Source organism: Sesamum indicum, linkage group LG6 (genome assembly GCF_026168435.1).
Source record: "Sesamum indicum cultivar Baizhima isolate 11 linkage group LG6, ASM2616843v1, whole genome shotgun sequence".
NCBI lineage: Eukaryota > Viridiplantae > Streptophyta > Magnoliopsida > Lamiales > Pedaliaceae > Sesamum > Sesamum indicum.
This window is the reverse complement of record NC_142662.1, coordinates 22,876,788-22,894,060: the sequence shown is the minus strand read 5'-3', so window position 1 is coordinate 22,894,060 and position 17,273 is coordinate 22,876,788. Positions and strand designations below refer to the sequence as shown.

The window sequence follows — 17,273 nt, the reverse complement described above, 5'->3', positions numbered from 1 at the left end:
GTCATTTGAAACTCTTTATCTATTTCTTCTCAATTTTTAGAATCCAAATTTCTTTAACAATGATTTTTATAAAATCAATAAAAAAATATATTTAATAAGAAAACATAAAAAAAAAATTATAGCAAATATATGGCAATAAATCATATTCGTTGAAATTCAAAATTTGAAGAGTGTAGGGAAAATCTACAAAACCAGTCGTAGCCGGCGCCAATACTACTACTTTTGTCCCTTCTTCCTCTCCTCCTCACTCCAATTCCAATCCCTCAACAAAACTGGAGGCTCTAATTCAACTGCAGATCGCGGCCGGATCTGAAGCAGCAACCGCCATTTCTCTCACCGGAAGATGAGCGGCGCCGGTCTCTGCGGGTTGTTGTCGGAATTGGGGTACGAAGGTCACGGCTCTTTGGACCCCGACAGCTTCGAATGGCCCTTCCAGTACGACGATGTTCGGCCCATACTTGACTGGCTCTGCTCTAGCCTCCGCCCTTCCAATGTCCTCTCCCCCTCCGAACTCTCCCAGTCAGTACACTCTTCTTATCTCCTCTAGTTTCTACGTGTGTATGCTTTAGAGGTAATGTTGCTTTCACGCTCATTAATGGCGGACTCATTGCAATGTGTTGGTGGGAAAGTATATTTCTTCGTTTTAATTTTCCCCCTTTCTAAGTTTAGGGTGGTGTTCTGGAGACATAAGATTGTTGAATTGTCTTTATTGAAGTTGTTTCCCCTTTGCGTTTGTTTCCTGGTCTTCAGTGCAAACACTCGTGTGAATCTATGCTGCAGAGTTGTTGGTGCTGGTTTAGGGGAATTGAAGATTAATATGAACTGAAATTCCGTACCTGCGTGTTTAATGTCTTATTCAACTGGTTTTCCTTGGAACTTCTTGTCTTGGATAGTTTTGTGAAATCTGGGCGTATATGTTCCTGTCATAATGTGTTATAACTTTCTCATTCTGTGGCCATTTTGCATTTTCATTCTGGTCAAGATGCAATTATTGTTGTTGTGACAACGAAATGTCGAGACGAAATTAATGAGAAAATAATGCCTTGTGATGTATTTACTTCTTTTCTTTTCATGATGTTGTATGAAATGGTTAATACTAAAACCACTTTCCTTTTCCATGTCATGTCCTTTCCCTTTGGTTTGCTTAACTTTGTTTTACTAACTTTACTTGATATGAATAGACATTTTCCTTGTCAGTAATAATCTCCTGTTTGTTTATAGGTATGAGCAGTTTTTGCAGGAAGGGAAGCTTTTGGAGGTACAATCATATGAATTATGTTTATTTCCTGATTTTCTCTCCATTTCCTTCTCTCATCTTTGGCTTTGTAGCCAAAGGGTCTTTTACTATTTGATGCCTTTATAATTTGCTCATAGATAATGCATGCCTGGTGATGCTTGTCTGAAATGTTGTTTTTTTGCATGATGCTATTGCTATGTGCTATGGCATCGATGGGATTCTTGCCACAAGGATTATTCCTTGAGGTAATAAGGGAAGTGATCTGCTAGGTGTATGACAGATTAGACAAGTTCTGAGTTCAAGCTGAATGTTTGACCTAATTCTTGTTTCCGTGCCATATAAGAGCTTGTCACTACAACTGATTTTTCAGCCAACTTGTTTGCAACAACTAAAAGAAGCATTTTTCTTTGGCTTTTAGCTGAAAAAAGAATTAAAAGGGTGTTTACATTAGCAATTTCATGCTTTTGCTTAACTATAGGAAAGCTGAAATAGGCTAAAAGTTGGGAGCACCCTTAAGGGTACTTTTTTCACCTTCGGAAGATTTTCTAATGTATGTTCCACAGCGTTATCCTTGCTATTTAATCAAATCCACTTTTACCATCAATTGTTAACAATTAGAAATAGCGATTATTTCAATAACTATAACACCCTTCCTTAACACCATTGCAGTTGGCGGGTAGGGGGTGGTGATAGGTGGGGACATGGATAGACTGGAATCACGGAACAAGGAACTAAATAAAGAATTGGGAAAGGAATAGGTGGAAGAAGAAGGAAGACTAGAAGAAAAGGAAGGAAAAGAAGAAAATAAGCAAAAGTGGAGAAGAATGTGAAGATAAAGAAAGAAAGAAGAGAAAATAAGGGAAAAATGGGAAGGAGAGAGAAGAGAGGAGGAGGATGAGAAAGATAAGCGGGTTTAACGGAAAAGAGGGAAAAGAAAGAAAAAAGAGAAAAACAGAATTTGGTGTAATAATATATTAGTCTTTTCTCAAATATTTCAAGTACAATTTTATTTTCTCCCAAGTCCCGAACATCTTCTTATTTCTACTTCTAACAAACCTTAGGCAAACGCTCTAAAGTTTTACTGTTTTGATCACTTTCCGCTTTTTCTAAAGGAGCGCTTCTTTAAAAGTACAAGTTTTTGTGAGCACTCCTACATCGGGTTCTTGATTTTATCTTGGTCTCGCGGATAGGGGAGTAAGAGCGTTTTGACCAATGCTAATAGTTCTGGAAGTAGTGGCTTTTGTTATCAAAAGCATGTGGCCCAGGTGGTTCAACAGTTTGCTTTCATAACTATAAGTATATACCTTAAGTAGAAGGAGAAAATATTGGGTCTGTCACTGCAAGTAGTTAAACTAATATGGTGCTCATCAATCATGTCTGAACTAGCAATTATCAATTTAGAATTTCTGGTCATCTGCAGATATGCATGGCCATTCTTGATGTTCTAATTCTACTTGTTCACCTATCTTTCTTGCTACATAAATATTAACTCAGGTTTTCAATTTCCACTGGGCTAAAAAATGCAATATAAATTCTCTATTAGCGTGTATTTGTTGGAATGTGTATGATGCAATTTGCTCATGCATGTATGTTTGACATGTCATTAGGGAGAAGATTTAGACTTTGCTTACGACAGCATTTCAGCCTTTTCAGCCCGGAGAGACAATCAAGAGGCAGTTTTTGGAACTGAAGAAGGATTGAAAGAGATACGGTAACAACTTTTCTCACGCATCTATCTTTGTACTTGCATGCACTAATTAAGAAATGTGCATGCCTGCTTTGCTAGGTCAAACTCGAGTTTTGTTGTTTGCTAATCAAGGTTGGGCTTGAATGAAGTTTGAAGCAAGCCCCAAGTGATTCTGCAAATCAGATCGTGACATAACTTCAATTGTGAGCCGTGTTTGACTTATGAGTTTCAAGTTTCACCAATTATTTTATAAGGTTAAATACAATACCTTCAATGGAAATTAGTTTAGATTACTGATTGAACCCCTCCATCGTTTGAAATTATCAAAACTGTCGCTCTACATTTCCTCCAACAGCCTTTTGTCAGCATTATAAACAGAAATTGTTGATGCCATCAAATTTCTTTTTTTCTTTTTTTTTTATACTTCCAATTTTACCCTTATCTTAAATGCTTAACATTTTTATCGATCCAAATACCTTCGTCAATATGTCACACTTAGAGAGCTCTGGTGTAAAAGATTTAAATTTCAAGGGGCTCTATCATTAAAACCATCAACTAGTGAATGATCAACCACGAGAAAGAGACGAAATTAAAGACGTCAGTAATCAGATGGATCTAGCAGGTTCTCCATAACCAATGACATGGAGATAAGTATGATATTCCTTAAATTCGCTTAATTCTATGTATTTATGAGGAAAAACACTGGGTTGAGATGATATTTAATGCATTAGGTGTTACTTGATGTGGAATATACTCGACCGGGAGTTTGAGACGCGAAGAATTGAATGAAAAATGATGGTTGCTCTGTTCTAGGTGAACATTACAAAAGTGAAACTGTTAGATCTTTCATCAGGATAAGATAATTACAAGTCAAGGCCTTAGCATCTAATATATATAGTCATTGGTTTTGATTTACAGGGGTTTTATATTAAACAATATTATAGATCCTGAAGCTAATTTTGCAAAAAGTACACAATTCTCTCTATTTGTGGTTCACTTAGTTGGGGGAACTGTGTGTGTACACAATTTGAAAATCCACCACCCAAGCTTGACTCAGATATTTAAAATGACATAGCATTGATAGAGGCAAGTTTTTGTCTTTTTACTTTGACACAACTGATTCAATTTAAAGTTGTGGTATGTAGTGCCCCATTTGCACTTGAATGATCAGCACTTTTCCTTTTATGCTTGGTTTATTGCTCATATTACTCATGGATGATGGTTTTAGTAAAGGTAATGTGTACCAGTGCTATATTGTTGCAGATTCATGACACATATTTGAATGGCAGTGACTGTGTTCGTTCTTTTCATGCAATATAAACGGGCTGTTATTGATCCGTTTCTCTCTTTATGAAAGGGAAATAGATATTATTAAGCATCTTGTGCAACAGTGATTTTCTTATTAATTTTGTGAGGATGTTTAGTGATGTCATGTATGAGAGATTAGAATTATATTCACAAATGTTAGGTTATTAATTTCTTCTGCAGTTTTCATGTTAATAGCATTAAAAAGCTGAATAGAAACTCTAATTTACTCATGTCTCATAACATTCATGTTTGAGTCCAAAATTCTATCAGTTGATAATGAGAAAATTACTTAGAGTCACCTTTGTTTTGAGGTAATTGGTAGAAGATCTGCATTTCAACTTCTGGATGTAGAGTGTATTTGTTTCTTTGGCTCATTAAGGTTTCTCTGGATGTGCTTAAAATGTATTGTTCCTTTGACTCTTAAAAGTTACATAGATTTTTGGGATATACATTATTGAAATTGGAAATTGGTTGGATTATATTGTTATCAGGACCCAAAGTCAGTTGGACTATTGGATTAAGTTGTTATTGGGAATTCAACGTGAATAACAACACATGGGACCAAGAAAATATATGTTCAAGTATAAAACACTACCACTCATTTTGAAGGGCCACAAAAGCCTATAATTGTTCTATTCTCATTGTGACTTGATTAATTATGTTCTTTCATTTATGTGATTTCTTGTGGTAGGTTTTTCTCTGAGATCTGCACAGAAAAAGAAGAAAAACGGAAATATTCTCATGCTGCAAATGTGATATAATCTCCAGTCTTTAAAGATATAATGGTGCATTTTGTGCTGCTTTGCATCTATTGCTCATACTTTCTTTTATGGTCAGAGATGCTACATTGGCTGCAAAAGCTGAAGCTTTGGAGTTACAGAAACAGCTCCGGCATCTGCAGTTCCAAAATGATATGCTTACGGGGCAGGCTTCAGCACTAATTCAAGGGAGAAGAGCACGAGTTGCTGCAACTTCCACTGCCAATGGACAACTGACCACCATAGATGATAGCCTTTCAGCAAGGAATTTAGAAGTATGCTAATAAACGTTGACTTTTCTACTGACACAGTTTAATGTGTGCAATGCAGTTCATTTTCCTTTGGGCTGGTGTTAAACATTTAATTTATTGCTCTTCTAGACTTTAGGTCATAAATTAAATGGCATGTACGCATGTATGTGGTCTCTGATTCTTATGTACTCTCTCTGTTCAAAGATTCATGGATTTCGATGGAGTTAACCAAAGGAAAAAGTTTGGTATGTGATATTGCCCTCTAGAAGTTGAAGAGATAATGGTGTCACATCCTCAAGTTAGGGTATTTTTGTGAAATAAATTTCTATTTAGGGAAATAGAATCTTATTTTTTTTGGGCCCTCATGAAAAGAAAATAGGGTAATGAACTTGGGGCAAGAGTAAAGAAAATATTGAAGCTTCTTTCTCCTGGTTCCTCCTCATTCCTTCTGACAAGTTAGCCGTAATCTTTTGCTTTGCTGAAATGGAAGCCTCAGCAGTCTTTTATGTTTGTCATTTTTGCCCTCAAGGTTGGCATCTCAGATGTCCATTTTCAATGTCTTTGATACCACTTCCACTCGGAGACTGGGCTACAAAGAGGCCAGTTTAGAAAAGATCAGGTGGTACTTTTAAATATTTTGCACTCTTTCAGAGTTCATCCTACATAAGTGATTCTGGTGAATTTTGAATAATGGATCTTTAAATTTTAGCAAGTGGTCATCTTGCCCATAGCTCGTCTCTAGAATAGGCAAACCAGATACTAACACTGTGGTTGTTGTGTTCAAACTCATAGTAGAAGCCCATGCAAGAAATGGACTTGCATTTTAAAATTCATGCGAAAATCTATGTTTATATGCTTTTTATCTCTTTAGAGTTTAGAGGTGTTGTGATATATATTTTTTCTTTTGGACATTTAGCATTTATGCTACCTTACAGCACCCTGCCATATATACCATTTTAATAATTATAGTTCTGAATTAGATGAATGCAGTTCTTGGACGGATGGCCTCTACTGCACAAGAGTTGGCACATTATCATTCCGGAGATGGTATTGCTTTTCTTCATACTATTTATAAGGAAATTTTCTATTATTGATTCTTTATCTGTACAGTTTAAGCAGAATATTAAGAATCATTATTCCCAATAAAAATACAAAGAAGATGAAGAAAAAGGATTATGTTTTGAATTGCTTTTTAACATGTTAACTAATGGAGTTGAACTTTTCCCAGTTGACTGATAGTTCTTGAGAGTACATAGGCGATATTCTCCTTCTTGTAAGAATAAAAACAAATGCACTTGGTACCCAGTTTTTACTTTAGTGTCTTAAGGAAAAAAGACAGGTATATCTACATTATAACTGGCAAAACAACAGTTTAGATGTGGACTTGTCCAACATGATGACTGGAAAATTATATTTTAAGATGCTTATGTTTGATTAATCCACTGTATCTACTATTTGTATACATAATGACTTTTCATGTTCCTGCTTTACAGAGGATGGAATCTATTTGGCCTACGCTGATTTTCATCCGTACTTGCTTGCTGATGCGGCCTGCATGAAGGAGCTAAATCAGTGGTTTCTGAAGCAACTAGACACGGTATAGAAAGCATTCCAAGTGTCCTTTCTTCTCATCTCTCCTTCGGTGTGCGTGCTCTCACGCACATGTGGATCTAACCCCTCATTAATTTAAAATTTGGTGCTTATTGAGTGGCCAGTTAGCACTGGAAGGAACTTTAAACTTGGCTGAGCACCAGTTCTGAATGAGTATATGATGGAACTTTAGTATTATATCCTTAATGAGGCAAAAATAGGAGATGTCCAAAGAGTTTGGTCTTAATGGATGTGAAATTCATTGTAGGGGTGAATGTGCGAAGATAATTAATCTAACACACTTGTTTGTGTGTCTCCTGTCAATCATTTGGTTTCATTAGGGTCCTTACAGGTTAGTGGCCGAGGAGGGGAAATCTAAATGCTCGTGGGTGAGTCTTAATGAGATCTCGAATGTGATGGTGCGAGGTAACCTCTATCTCTCTCTCCCTGTGTCAAACACACAATACAGACACACATGATAATGATGATTGGACTACAAAGTGTCTTCAGTCATCATCACCTTATGTTTATGTTAGAACACTCCCCAGACGTAATGCTATTGTTTTCAGATTGGGTGGATCAGAAAGTCAAATAATCTTTTGTAGAAGCATAAGTCTAGAGCCCTCAAATACATGTGGACCACGCATTGTTCAATTTGTGATGTTCATGCCTCCATGACTGCCGTGGAAATTTTTTGATGTTCAATTTTTTATTCTTGCCACTGACATATCAAATTATTTTGCTAACAAGTATGTCACTTTCATAATCACTCCATTATGTTAATTCCCCCAAAAAACATATTAAACTCATTCATACTAGTCAACGAGTTATACTTCTGGTATTAGGGAAATATTATGAAAGTTCATCAAAAAACCTTACATCTATAGATTAGTCAACTATACATGCAACCTCATTTTCTTTTATTTGATTGATGTGCCAGATGCAGAGAACACACAGCATCAACGTCTTTCTGAATTGCAGCGACTTCGATCCATGTATGTGTGTTTAATTTGGATAATTATGGGTTTCCAATTTTCTCTTAGCTTGTATTTGTTGACTTGTAAGTTACTGGTCCCAATTCAATGTTATCTTAAAATCCAGCAGGGAGTAATACGTAACCATCCCTGGCAGTTTTTTGATACTTTGATTGCTCTGGCAATGGTTTATTTCATTATGGTGGACTTTTATTTTGAAGCATTTTCCATGCTTTAAGAGGTTAACTTTTTGTTGCTCCGGGATGAATGTCTCTCCTGATCACTCACGGCTGTCAGTTCCTGTGCCAGATTTGGAACAAGTGAAAGGCAATGGGTAGAAGCTCAAGTTGAGAATGCTAAGCAGCAAGCCCAACTCATGACTCTTAAAGCTCAAGTGACATCAGATGAAGCTCACATCCATCTTGACCTTCATTCTCTTCGGTACTACTCTTATCTTCTCCGAGTACATAATGTTTTCTTGTGTGATGGGTGCTTCAAGAAAGATGAGATGCACTTGGCTTATATAATTGTTTGTGTTGGAAAATATTATGCTGTCTCCTATTCTTTGTTTTGTACTTTTCCTGCTTTGGATGCAAAAGACATCTTGGCTTTCATGTTCCCTGACCATTTGGAAGAAAGTAACTTCTCAAGGAGACGGCGAAAAATAATTTCCTAACAGTCTTTGTGGCCCTTTGGTTTCATTTAGCAACGAGGATTAGTGGAATAGAGAAGGGTCCTTCTTTGCTTGTTAGGTGGGGAGGAGAGGGAGGGGAATGTAACGAGGAATGATGTGAGATCCTTCCTAATCCATAGCTTGGTTACAACAAAGTTTTGAGATTGAGGAAAGAAGCAAATGGATATGTTAAACTTTAGCAATATGCAGGTAATATGAAAAGCAGGTGCTCCTTTGAATCCTTTTTCTCCACTTCATGTTGAGGACAAAGGAAGTGAATGTGGCTTGAGATTTAATTTATTACGAGTTTCACAAATAAAATATGCCAAAAGATTTATGTGGTTGGTAAATTACCTACATCCATAGGAGTCTCTATTCTTGAATTTATGAGAAAAATTCTACTATGATACAATGTATGCACTTGAGTTTAATACTTAAGCACAAAAAAGGAAACCCTTGTACAACAACTCTCAAAGTGGTTAAAGATCACTCTCCTCAATTACGTTGTATTGTCCAAGATGATAACCCGACTGGTATATCTATACACATCTAACAATTTGTCTCTTATAACTTGCCTTCTTGCTTCTATAGGTTGTGCGCTTTCTAATACACTTCACCCCGCAACTTTTGGAGTAACCTTCCAAAATTTCTCTCTAGTGGCACTGTGGCAGTTGGTGCCTCGCATTTTGATTTGAGGCAGCGCTGCATGACTACTTTATTTGAGGTCATTGCATAGGTCAAATATGGCTAGCATCTTAATTTTCTCTTCAGTGCATGCATATTTTCACTCGGTCTTGTGGTGGATGCCTGAATAATTTCCTCTATTACAAAACAAAATAATTGCAAATCTCAGCATCTAAATCCCATTAGCCTTCAATAGTTCAATTAACCGATCATACATGTTGAGTCAAAATTCCTAACTCCACCTAATTCATGTAAGCCAATATATACGTGCAACTTAGTTAATGTGTTGACTTCCGTAAGGGACAACTTCAATCCATTTTCTTCACCAGTAGGATTTCTCTAGGTGCCTGCACTATGGAAGCTTCGATCAATTTCAAATTATCATTTGAAGTTACCCAACGATAAGTTTCCATACTTGTCTCCTTTCATGGGGATTATTCATCTGCATATGATTTGGAAGACTCCACTTTGACTAAATATTGTAGTTCCTTGGAATCCAATTAGCTTAAGGAAATTAGATTTCTTTGCACCTTTGGGTGCCAAAAACAATCCAAGTACAAACTACTTTGAAATACACTTTGGATTTCACCACTCCAATACTCATAATTTTAATAATATAACCATCGCACAATAATAAATTTCTTTGCTCTTTCCAATTAAAGTGAATAAGAGAAATACCTTTTTGGAGTACACGTGTTATGCATGCAGAATTTAAAATTCACTATCTCAAGAAGAAGTGTCTATATGTACAAGATTATGACAACATCTCCATCTCTATATGCAATTGCTATAGCCATGTACAGCTGTTGTCTTCACTATTCTCCCATTATGAGAATTCCTTTTATCATGGCCTTTCTTGTGACAATTGTAAGACATCATGTGGTTTCCTCAACCATTGAATCCGATCCAGTGCTGGTTTCTCATAGACCCACCAAAAGAATTATCCCAATCCTATTCATATCTTGAGCAATCAACTTAGATTCTTGTCTGATATCCTGGTTCTTTTTTCCCCTCAAGACAGAACAATGTACTCACTCGTTTGTCTTGCTTTCTTGATTGTGTTTTTTTTCTTTTGCTCTTCATCCCTGAATTTATAGAAGACTTTGACAAAGTTTTCTACAGTTGGTACCTCATAATTTGACTTGGCACACAACACACGACCGTATTCCTATTGCAGGACCAATTTATTTGGTTCACACTTCCATTTCATGATTAGTCATTTTACAGGCATCCCAATATTCTCCATTCTGTGTACCTGTATTTTGACTTGACTTTGGTGGATTCCCAACACTTCATGTGGATATGAAACTTGATTTAGATAGGCTAAAATGTATTATGCCATGTGGGAGTACATCATGGAGGAAAACATGTTAGGTTTATAATAAACTCTATTGATGGAGAAGGGATTAATGGTGCATCATCAATCTTCAATGCTCTTAGTCCAGTTTGTATCATTGCGACTGTAGGCCTGTTGTTTCACTTATTTGGTGAAGTTCATATCATCTAATTATGATTCCTAGAATAACATGCAACCTGACCTATCCTCGAGTGTAAAAGCGGGCGAGAATATGCCTATCAGTGCAAGTATATTGGTATCAACTTTTTGCTTAACTAGCAGCACCTCTTCGCTTTTGGTGGTGCTTGTTATTTACTTAACGTCTTTTATGTCCTTGAGCAGGAGAAAACATGCTGAACTGGCTGGTGAACTTTCAACTTTGTATCGGAAAGAAGAGAAGTTATTGTCTGAGGTTTGAATCTGCAATCATGGCAATTTTTACAATATATATCTAGTTGTTGCCAAATAATCCCATTCTGCATTGTAACATGCGTAGCAGTTTGCTTTATTGTCTTGTAATATATGTACTTCTCTCTTGGTTCTTCAGTCTTTATTTGTTATAAGTTTATTGGTAGGTTTCTCTGATTAAGATGCTCTATGCTTGTCTTGGGGAGAAAGCACTGGATTTATGACATTCTCCTCTCAAAGTAGAGAAAATCGTGTCATGTATCTTTAGTAGTTTCAAAGTATGCAGCAATGACACCCTAGGGCTACCACCCCCGGCCTGTATCTGAAAACAGCACCAAGAAAAAAGTGATAACCAAATGTGAGATGGAAATATTCATCCTTGCTTAACCCAGTTCTGCTGCAAGGCCTTATAGCTTTACCAGTGGAAGGTCTTGTTCTTTGAAACTACACCTATGCCACATTACTCTGCAAATCAACTTGTGTTATTCCATTGTTTTTGTTAGCTAGAAATCTGCCAGCCATTTAAGCTGTCAAAGTTTGCTGTTAAAATGAATTGCTTAGTGGTCATTTTCCCTTTAAATGGTACAGCAAGTTAACTATATTATCTTTTGTGATTTCATTTAGAAGCAAGATTAATGGGTCGACTTGTCTATTGTAGTTTGTTTTTCATATAAAGTTCTACCATAGAGCAAGAATTCACAGGCATAAGTATGATTGTGTGAAAGTAGAAAGAGTTCTGCAGCTATATTACTATTATGCTCAATGAACATTTTCTTTTCATTTCAATAAGAATCACTTAGATGTATGAGCTTTGAAGCTTACTGAAATTTAAAGAGTTAAAATGTGTGTCGATGTCGTAAGATGGAATGATATACTTTGCCCAAACATTGTAAATTTAGGTAAGCATGCCAAGGACTAGATGCCTGATGATATCCTTGTACGTTTGTTATATAACATCCTGGCATATGAACATAACTGGTCTACATGGAGTTTCAAGATGTCTGGTCATGTTGCCTCTAGATATTCCTTGAATGATTGTGCTAAGGGCACATTGACGCCGGAAGAATGTAGGCTTCTGGAATAGTGCCAAAGACTAGTTTGCTTGTATATTACTGATTTCAATGCCGTTATCTCCGTCTTTCCTAAAGCTACACTCTCAAATTATTCTGTGTTGGCTCATTGTAACCTTTCTTCAGACTATTCCTGATCTTTGTTGGGAGCTGGCCCAGCTACAAGATACATACATCTTGCAAGGTATAAATCATTATTTCCCAGTTGCAATTATTGTGAATTTTAAGCACTATTTTCTCACTTTGGTCATATGTAAATATATGTAGGGGATTATGATCTAAAGGTCATGCGTCAAGAATTTTATATTAATCGGCAAAAAGCGGTATGTATAGCACCTTATGATATCTTTTGATGCATCAATTAATTAGCTCACCTTAATAAGTAGAGTGTATAAGCTATTTTCATTCTACGCCAAGTGTTACTTTGAGGAGATTTGGTTTTCCTATTGCCATTTATGGCAGCTTAGAAAACCAATCCTATACATTAAGCACATCATGATGTATATTATGGTCAACATTATTATGTTTTTCGATTATCCAAGTCATCAAATGGCTACAACCTGATAGTTGGTTGTTCTATCTCGCCTATGTGGGTCACTTTGCCTTTAGTTTAAAAAGCAACCTGAGGATAAAAGCGTGATGAAAATGGGGACAGTATTGTTAACAGCACACTTCAAGAGTCCAAAAATTGTTTTTGGTCCATGTGTGGTCTTAATTATACTTGGATATCTTTCAGGGTCGCAGATTTTGCATACTCTGGCACAAGGATTTTCGAACTTAATAAAAATGACATCTTCTTTGTAGACATAGTTAAATAATTGAATCTGTTGGTCCATTTATTTACATAGCTAAATATAAATGTATTGGTATGGAAGGTTGGAAACCTAAGTTTGAACCAAAGATCTCTCCCACAATAGGGAGAGTTGATGCCACTTCAATTACATGGGTGGTGGCTCTCCCTTACTTTATCTCCAAATGAGTAAATTAAGAAAAGGTTAAATATACGTAAACCCTTTGCAGAATAATGTACTTATCTTTTCGCCCTCTCAAACAATGGAAATTATCTAGACCCCAAAAATGCTTCGGTTGTAAACCCAAATGGAAGTGGTGATTCTGATTCTCCCCTTAATTTAAAAAATTAAAAATGAAATAAGTGGTACATTTACTAAATGGTCATTGTCATTGGATGTATTGATAATATTTATATTTTTAGAGGAGGCAATTTGTTAATTTTTTTTATAGTTGATGGGACATTTGTGTAGGTCCCCCCCGCGAGAATGTTTGGAGGATTTGATCAAGAAAATCTCTACACTTTAGACGAGCAGGCAGAACTTACCTCGTCTAGGCTTAGCTTCTTTCTTTATGATCATATTTATCAAGTGTGTGCGTAAATTGTTCAGTTAATTATAAATGATTTGCTTGTAAATGATAAGGTTGGTTTTATAAGGTTTCTATTATTGTAAGAGGGTGTTTATAATATTCTTACTAATAGAGGTGTGTTGTCATGTTTGGAATGGTGATAAATTGCATAAGATAACAATAACATATACTGGTTTATTCTTATATAGAGATTAATTGAGGGAATAAATGAATTAGTTGATATGTGTTATTACTACATAAACATATTGAGAAAATTGGTATTACTGTATCAAACACATTGTTCTGGAAACAACATTGCAAGTTAGTGTAGCAGGAAAGTCATTAGTACTATTAGAATTAGTGTCAATAACTTGCACGGCAATAGTACAAAGTCATTTGGAATTTGTTGTATTCTAGAAATCTTCGCAGTCCTGGACATTTTACTTCTCTATATTTCAATTCTAGAACACTTGAAGTGCTTGAAGAAGACATTTTCTGTGTGATAGATATAAGAATGGTTTTAACCTTATCCATTTATATAGAAAGATAAAAACCACAAAACTACCTTCTTTTATATATATATATATATAATGGCTATAATACCATATTACAATTACCCCTTTTAACTATGTACACATTAATTTGTACTCTTACTAGTTTCAAAATATTATTTAATATGTTGGTTAGTAAAATAAAGACCATTAGATGAGGGACATTGTTGAAAGTTATATTTTTTGCTGATTTTAGCATGTTGATTCAAATCCTTAAGTATAGGTATGCAAATTGTAAAGAGAGCATGGTTTAGATGTAATTTTCAGTGCTAGTGAATAAAATATATATGTTAATTTAGCATAAATGCAAGCACATGAGTAAATTACCCCCTTATGGAAAAAAATTAGCAATTTAACCCCTTGTGTTTTTTAAAATGCACCAATTTACCTTCTTGTATTTTTAAAATGAAACAATTTACTACACCTAAACTTGCTTCATTTTAAAAAACACAGGTTGGTAAATTGCTATTCTATTTTTATAATGGGGTAATTTGCTTATGTATAATATGCATTAAACCCGTTATTTTAAAGAGAGATTTGGTGTAATCAAGAATCCCCATAAAGAAGCAAATGAAAAGCTTCCATAAAAATCCTCATCAAATTAAGAATGAAGTTTTCATTCTATTCATTCCAGAATATAAATTAGTAACTGCATCCAGTTTCTGAGAAATCCTACTACTGAACTTTCCATTTCTGGAATCGAATGCTTTACAATCCTTATTTGACATATATCTTAACTCAATTCTGAGAACTTTTTTTTACCTTCTGCAGTTCATAAATCATTTGATTAATCAGCTATCACGGCATCAATTTTTGAAGTTGGCCTGTCAGTTGGAAAAAAAGACTATGCTTGGAGCTTATTCCTTGCTTAAAGTTATTGAGTTAGAGCTACAAGGGTACCTATCAGCAGGAAAAGGTCGAGTGGTATGGATGCACATATTAGTTTAATTTTAGGACATTTCACATAATTACCTTGTATGAGCCTCATATTGTCTTTCACTTGGGCATACTGATGCACTTTATTGTTATATCCTACAAGGGTCGTTGTATGGCATTGGTTCAAGCGGCATCTGATGTACCTGAACAAGGAGCAGTTGATGATCGTGACACTTTTCTCCATGGTGTCAGAGATCTTTTGAGTATCTATTCAAGTAAGACATCCTAAGTCGCATAAGACCTGGGGAAAAAAATACTATACAAAGAATTATCATGTAAATTTGTTAATTTGCAGATGCGCAAGCTGGTTTGTCAACATATGTGTCTGTTCCGGGCATTGTACAACAACTGTCTAACCTTCATTCAGACCTTATGGCTCTGCAATCTGACCTCGAATATGCCCTTCCTGAGGATAGAAACAGATGCATTAATGAACTGTAAGTTCTTTTATCTTGATCATATACTTATTCTTAGTTGCTCTGTGGAAGCTGTGTCTTGTAACTTACATGTGATGACTCGAATGTTGTATAAATTCATTTACATTGACCTTCCCATGGTATATAAAGCCCTATATCAAGTCCCTAATTGAAAGGTATATAAAGTCCTAAAGACCAGTTGAAGTTTCAATCTAAAGTGTCCTAATAGCAGATACAGTTCCTTCAGGACCCTGATATGCACACTCATTCCATGGGAAAGACCAACCCATTGCCTAACATCTACTGCTTCCCTTCACATCTCTTAAGTTCATTGTTGTGTCCTCGTACAGAAAAGTTGCATAGTGTACACTCTCTATGTATTCCCATAAAATGATACCTTCCTCCTATATTAATTGTTCTGCTTGGGATGTTATGTGTGGTTAGCACGTTATTCACATCTTTCTTGTGATGTTATTTTTCAGATGTACCCTTGTTCAAAGTTTGCAGCAATTGTTATTTGCATCATCTACAACTGCGCAACCGATACTAACTCCCTGGGTATGCTATTTACAATTTTTCCACTTTAATCGTCTTTAATCTTGCCATACATGAAAAGAAGCTCTCTTGGTGCCACTTTTTACCTGGAAATTGTGATTTAATGAAGACAGTTGTTCGAGATAATATAGCACACTGTTAATGTTGTTCCTTTGGTATTTATTGCATCAGTCACACTATTTAGCAATAAAGTCTTTTGTTTGCTGAATGCATGCAGATTGGTTTTGGAGGCTTCTTTTCATAGCATTGCTTGTTAATTTTTTGATAGCTCAAATACTTCTATTCACGTCATTCATATCTCTTTTTGTGTCTCACTCTGTCTCTCTCTCTAGACTCTCATGAAAGAGCTGGATGAAATGGAAAAGGTCAATGCCAAGCTCTCATCTGCAGTTGAAGATGTGACGCTCGAACATTGCAAGAAGAATGAGGTATCTTTTCAATCTCATTTCTCCGTTGTATTGCTGTAAATATTTCTTGACATGAGAACGCTCTTTCATTATTCCTTTTCCATCATCTGTTTGGGGATCTACATCCAACATTTAAGATTTGCCTATGAGACACGATTTTTCAAAGCTTTAGTCCTGAAAACTGATTCTCCTCCTTGACTTATGCTTATGTTACTTCAACTTGCTATGAGATGCAGATAGTTAAACACCACTCCCAGGAAATGGCACTTCAAAGACGCGTCTTTGTTGATTTCTTCTGCAACCCAGAACGTTTGAGGAACCAAGTCAAGGAACTGACCGCACGTGTCAGGGCATTGCAGGCGTCATAGTCTGATGTACAGTATGTATCAATTATAACCGTCCTATTAAAATTTGTTTGTAAATCCATTTTCCGATAAATGGTCGTCTTCTTTTTTCAATTGCAAATGGAAATGCTCATGGACTGCATGATAATCAATACCTGGAAGCTACATTGCAGTAGGCTGATTCACAAGTTGTGAAGCACAAATTTGATGAATGTGATCATGTGAGTGGACTTGTATTGTAACCATGTATGAGATTATATGTTTGAGGGTGTGAAAGTGAGACCTTTACATATACAAATATCACATTTCCAGTAGCAGAGTAGTTGGCCTGTGAGTTCAATTAGTTGTATCACTTCTCCTAAAATCAATGAATGGTTCTTGATGTTCTATTTTATCAAAATGCATTTTCAAGTTTGAGTTGATCTTCTGCAAATAAAGAATTATTATTAAGAGGGTGTCTGTTTGATAATTTTTAAAACAAGTAAGGATTTCTCAATTTTTAAATAATTAAACTTTGATCATTTGAATAATAAATTTGTTATTAGTAATATCTTTTAAGCTTCACGATTTTATTTTATCTAAATGTTTCAACAATTTATTCTTAAAACATTTTGTAAGATTTAAAAGTATTTTATAAAATATACAAACTCATAAGAAATTTTAAATAAATTTTAACAAACAGTCTAATTCGAATATAAATGACCAACTTCGATGTATGGGGATTTAAAA

The 17,273-nt window shown here is 35.6% G+C and overlaps 1 protein-coding gene across 1 annotated transcript; it reads left to right on the top strand.

Annotated features, from left to right (window-relative positions):
• Positions 1–164: 164 nt before the first annotated feature.
• On the top strand, positions 165–16,944 carry AUG3 (HAUS augmin-like complex subunit). Its single transcript, XM_088881845.1, has 18 exons — positions 165–519; positions 1,222–1,258; positions 2,845–2,948; positions 5,070–5,265; positions 6,222–6,288; positions 6,735–6,838; positions 7,173–7,257; positions 7,772–7,826; positions 8,115–8,246; positions 10,841–10,910; positions 12,103–12,160; positions 12,244–12,299; positions 14,658–14,810; positions 14,926–15,037; positions 15,118–15,259; positions 15,721–15,796; positions 16,126–16,221; positions 16,437–16,944. Exons 1-18 carry the CDS (start codon positions 344–346, stop codon positions 16,566–16,568), a joined length of 1,851 nt encoding a protein of 616 aa, XP_088737971.1. The 5' UTR covers positions 165–343; the 3' UTR covers positions 16,569–16,944.
• The last annotated feature ends 329 nt before the right edge of the window (positions 16,945–17,273 follow it).

Coding starts and splice junctions, on each gene's coding strand:
- AUG3 (XM_088881845.1), top strand. CDS start 344: ATGAGCGGCGCCGGTCTCTGCGGGTTGTTGTCGGAATTGGGGTACGAA. Junction 1,259..2,844: donor AGGAAGGGAAGCTTTTGGAG/GTACAATCATAT, acceptor ACATGTCATTAG/GGAGAAGATTTAGACTTTGC. Junction 15,260..15,720: donor AACAGATGCATTAATGAACT/GTAAGTTCTTTT, acceptor GTTATTTTTCAG/ATGTACCCTTGTTCAAAGTT.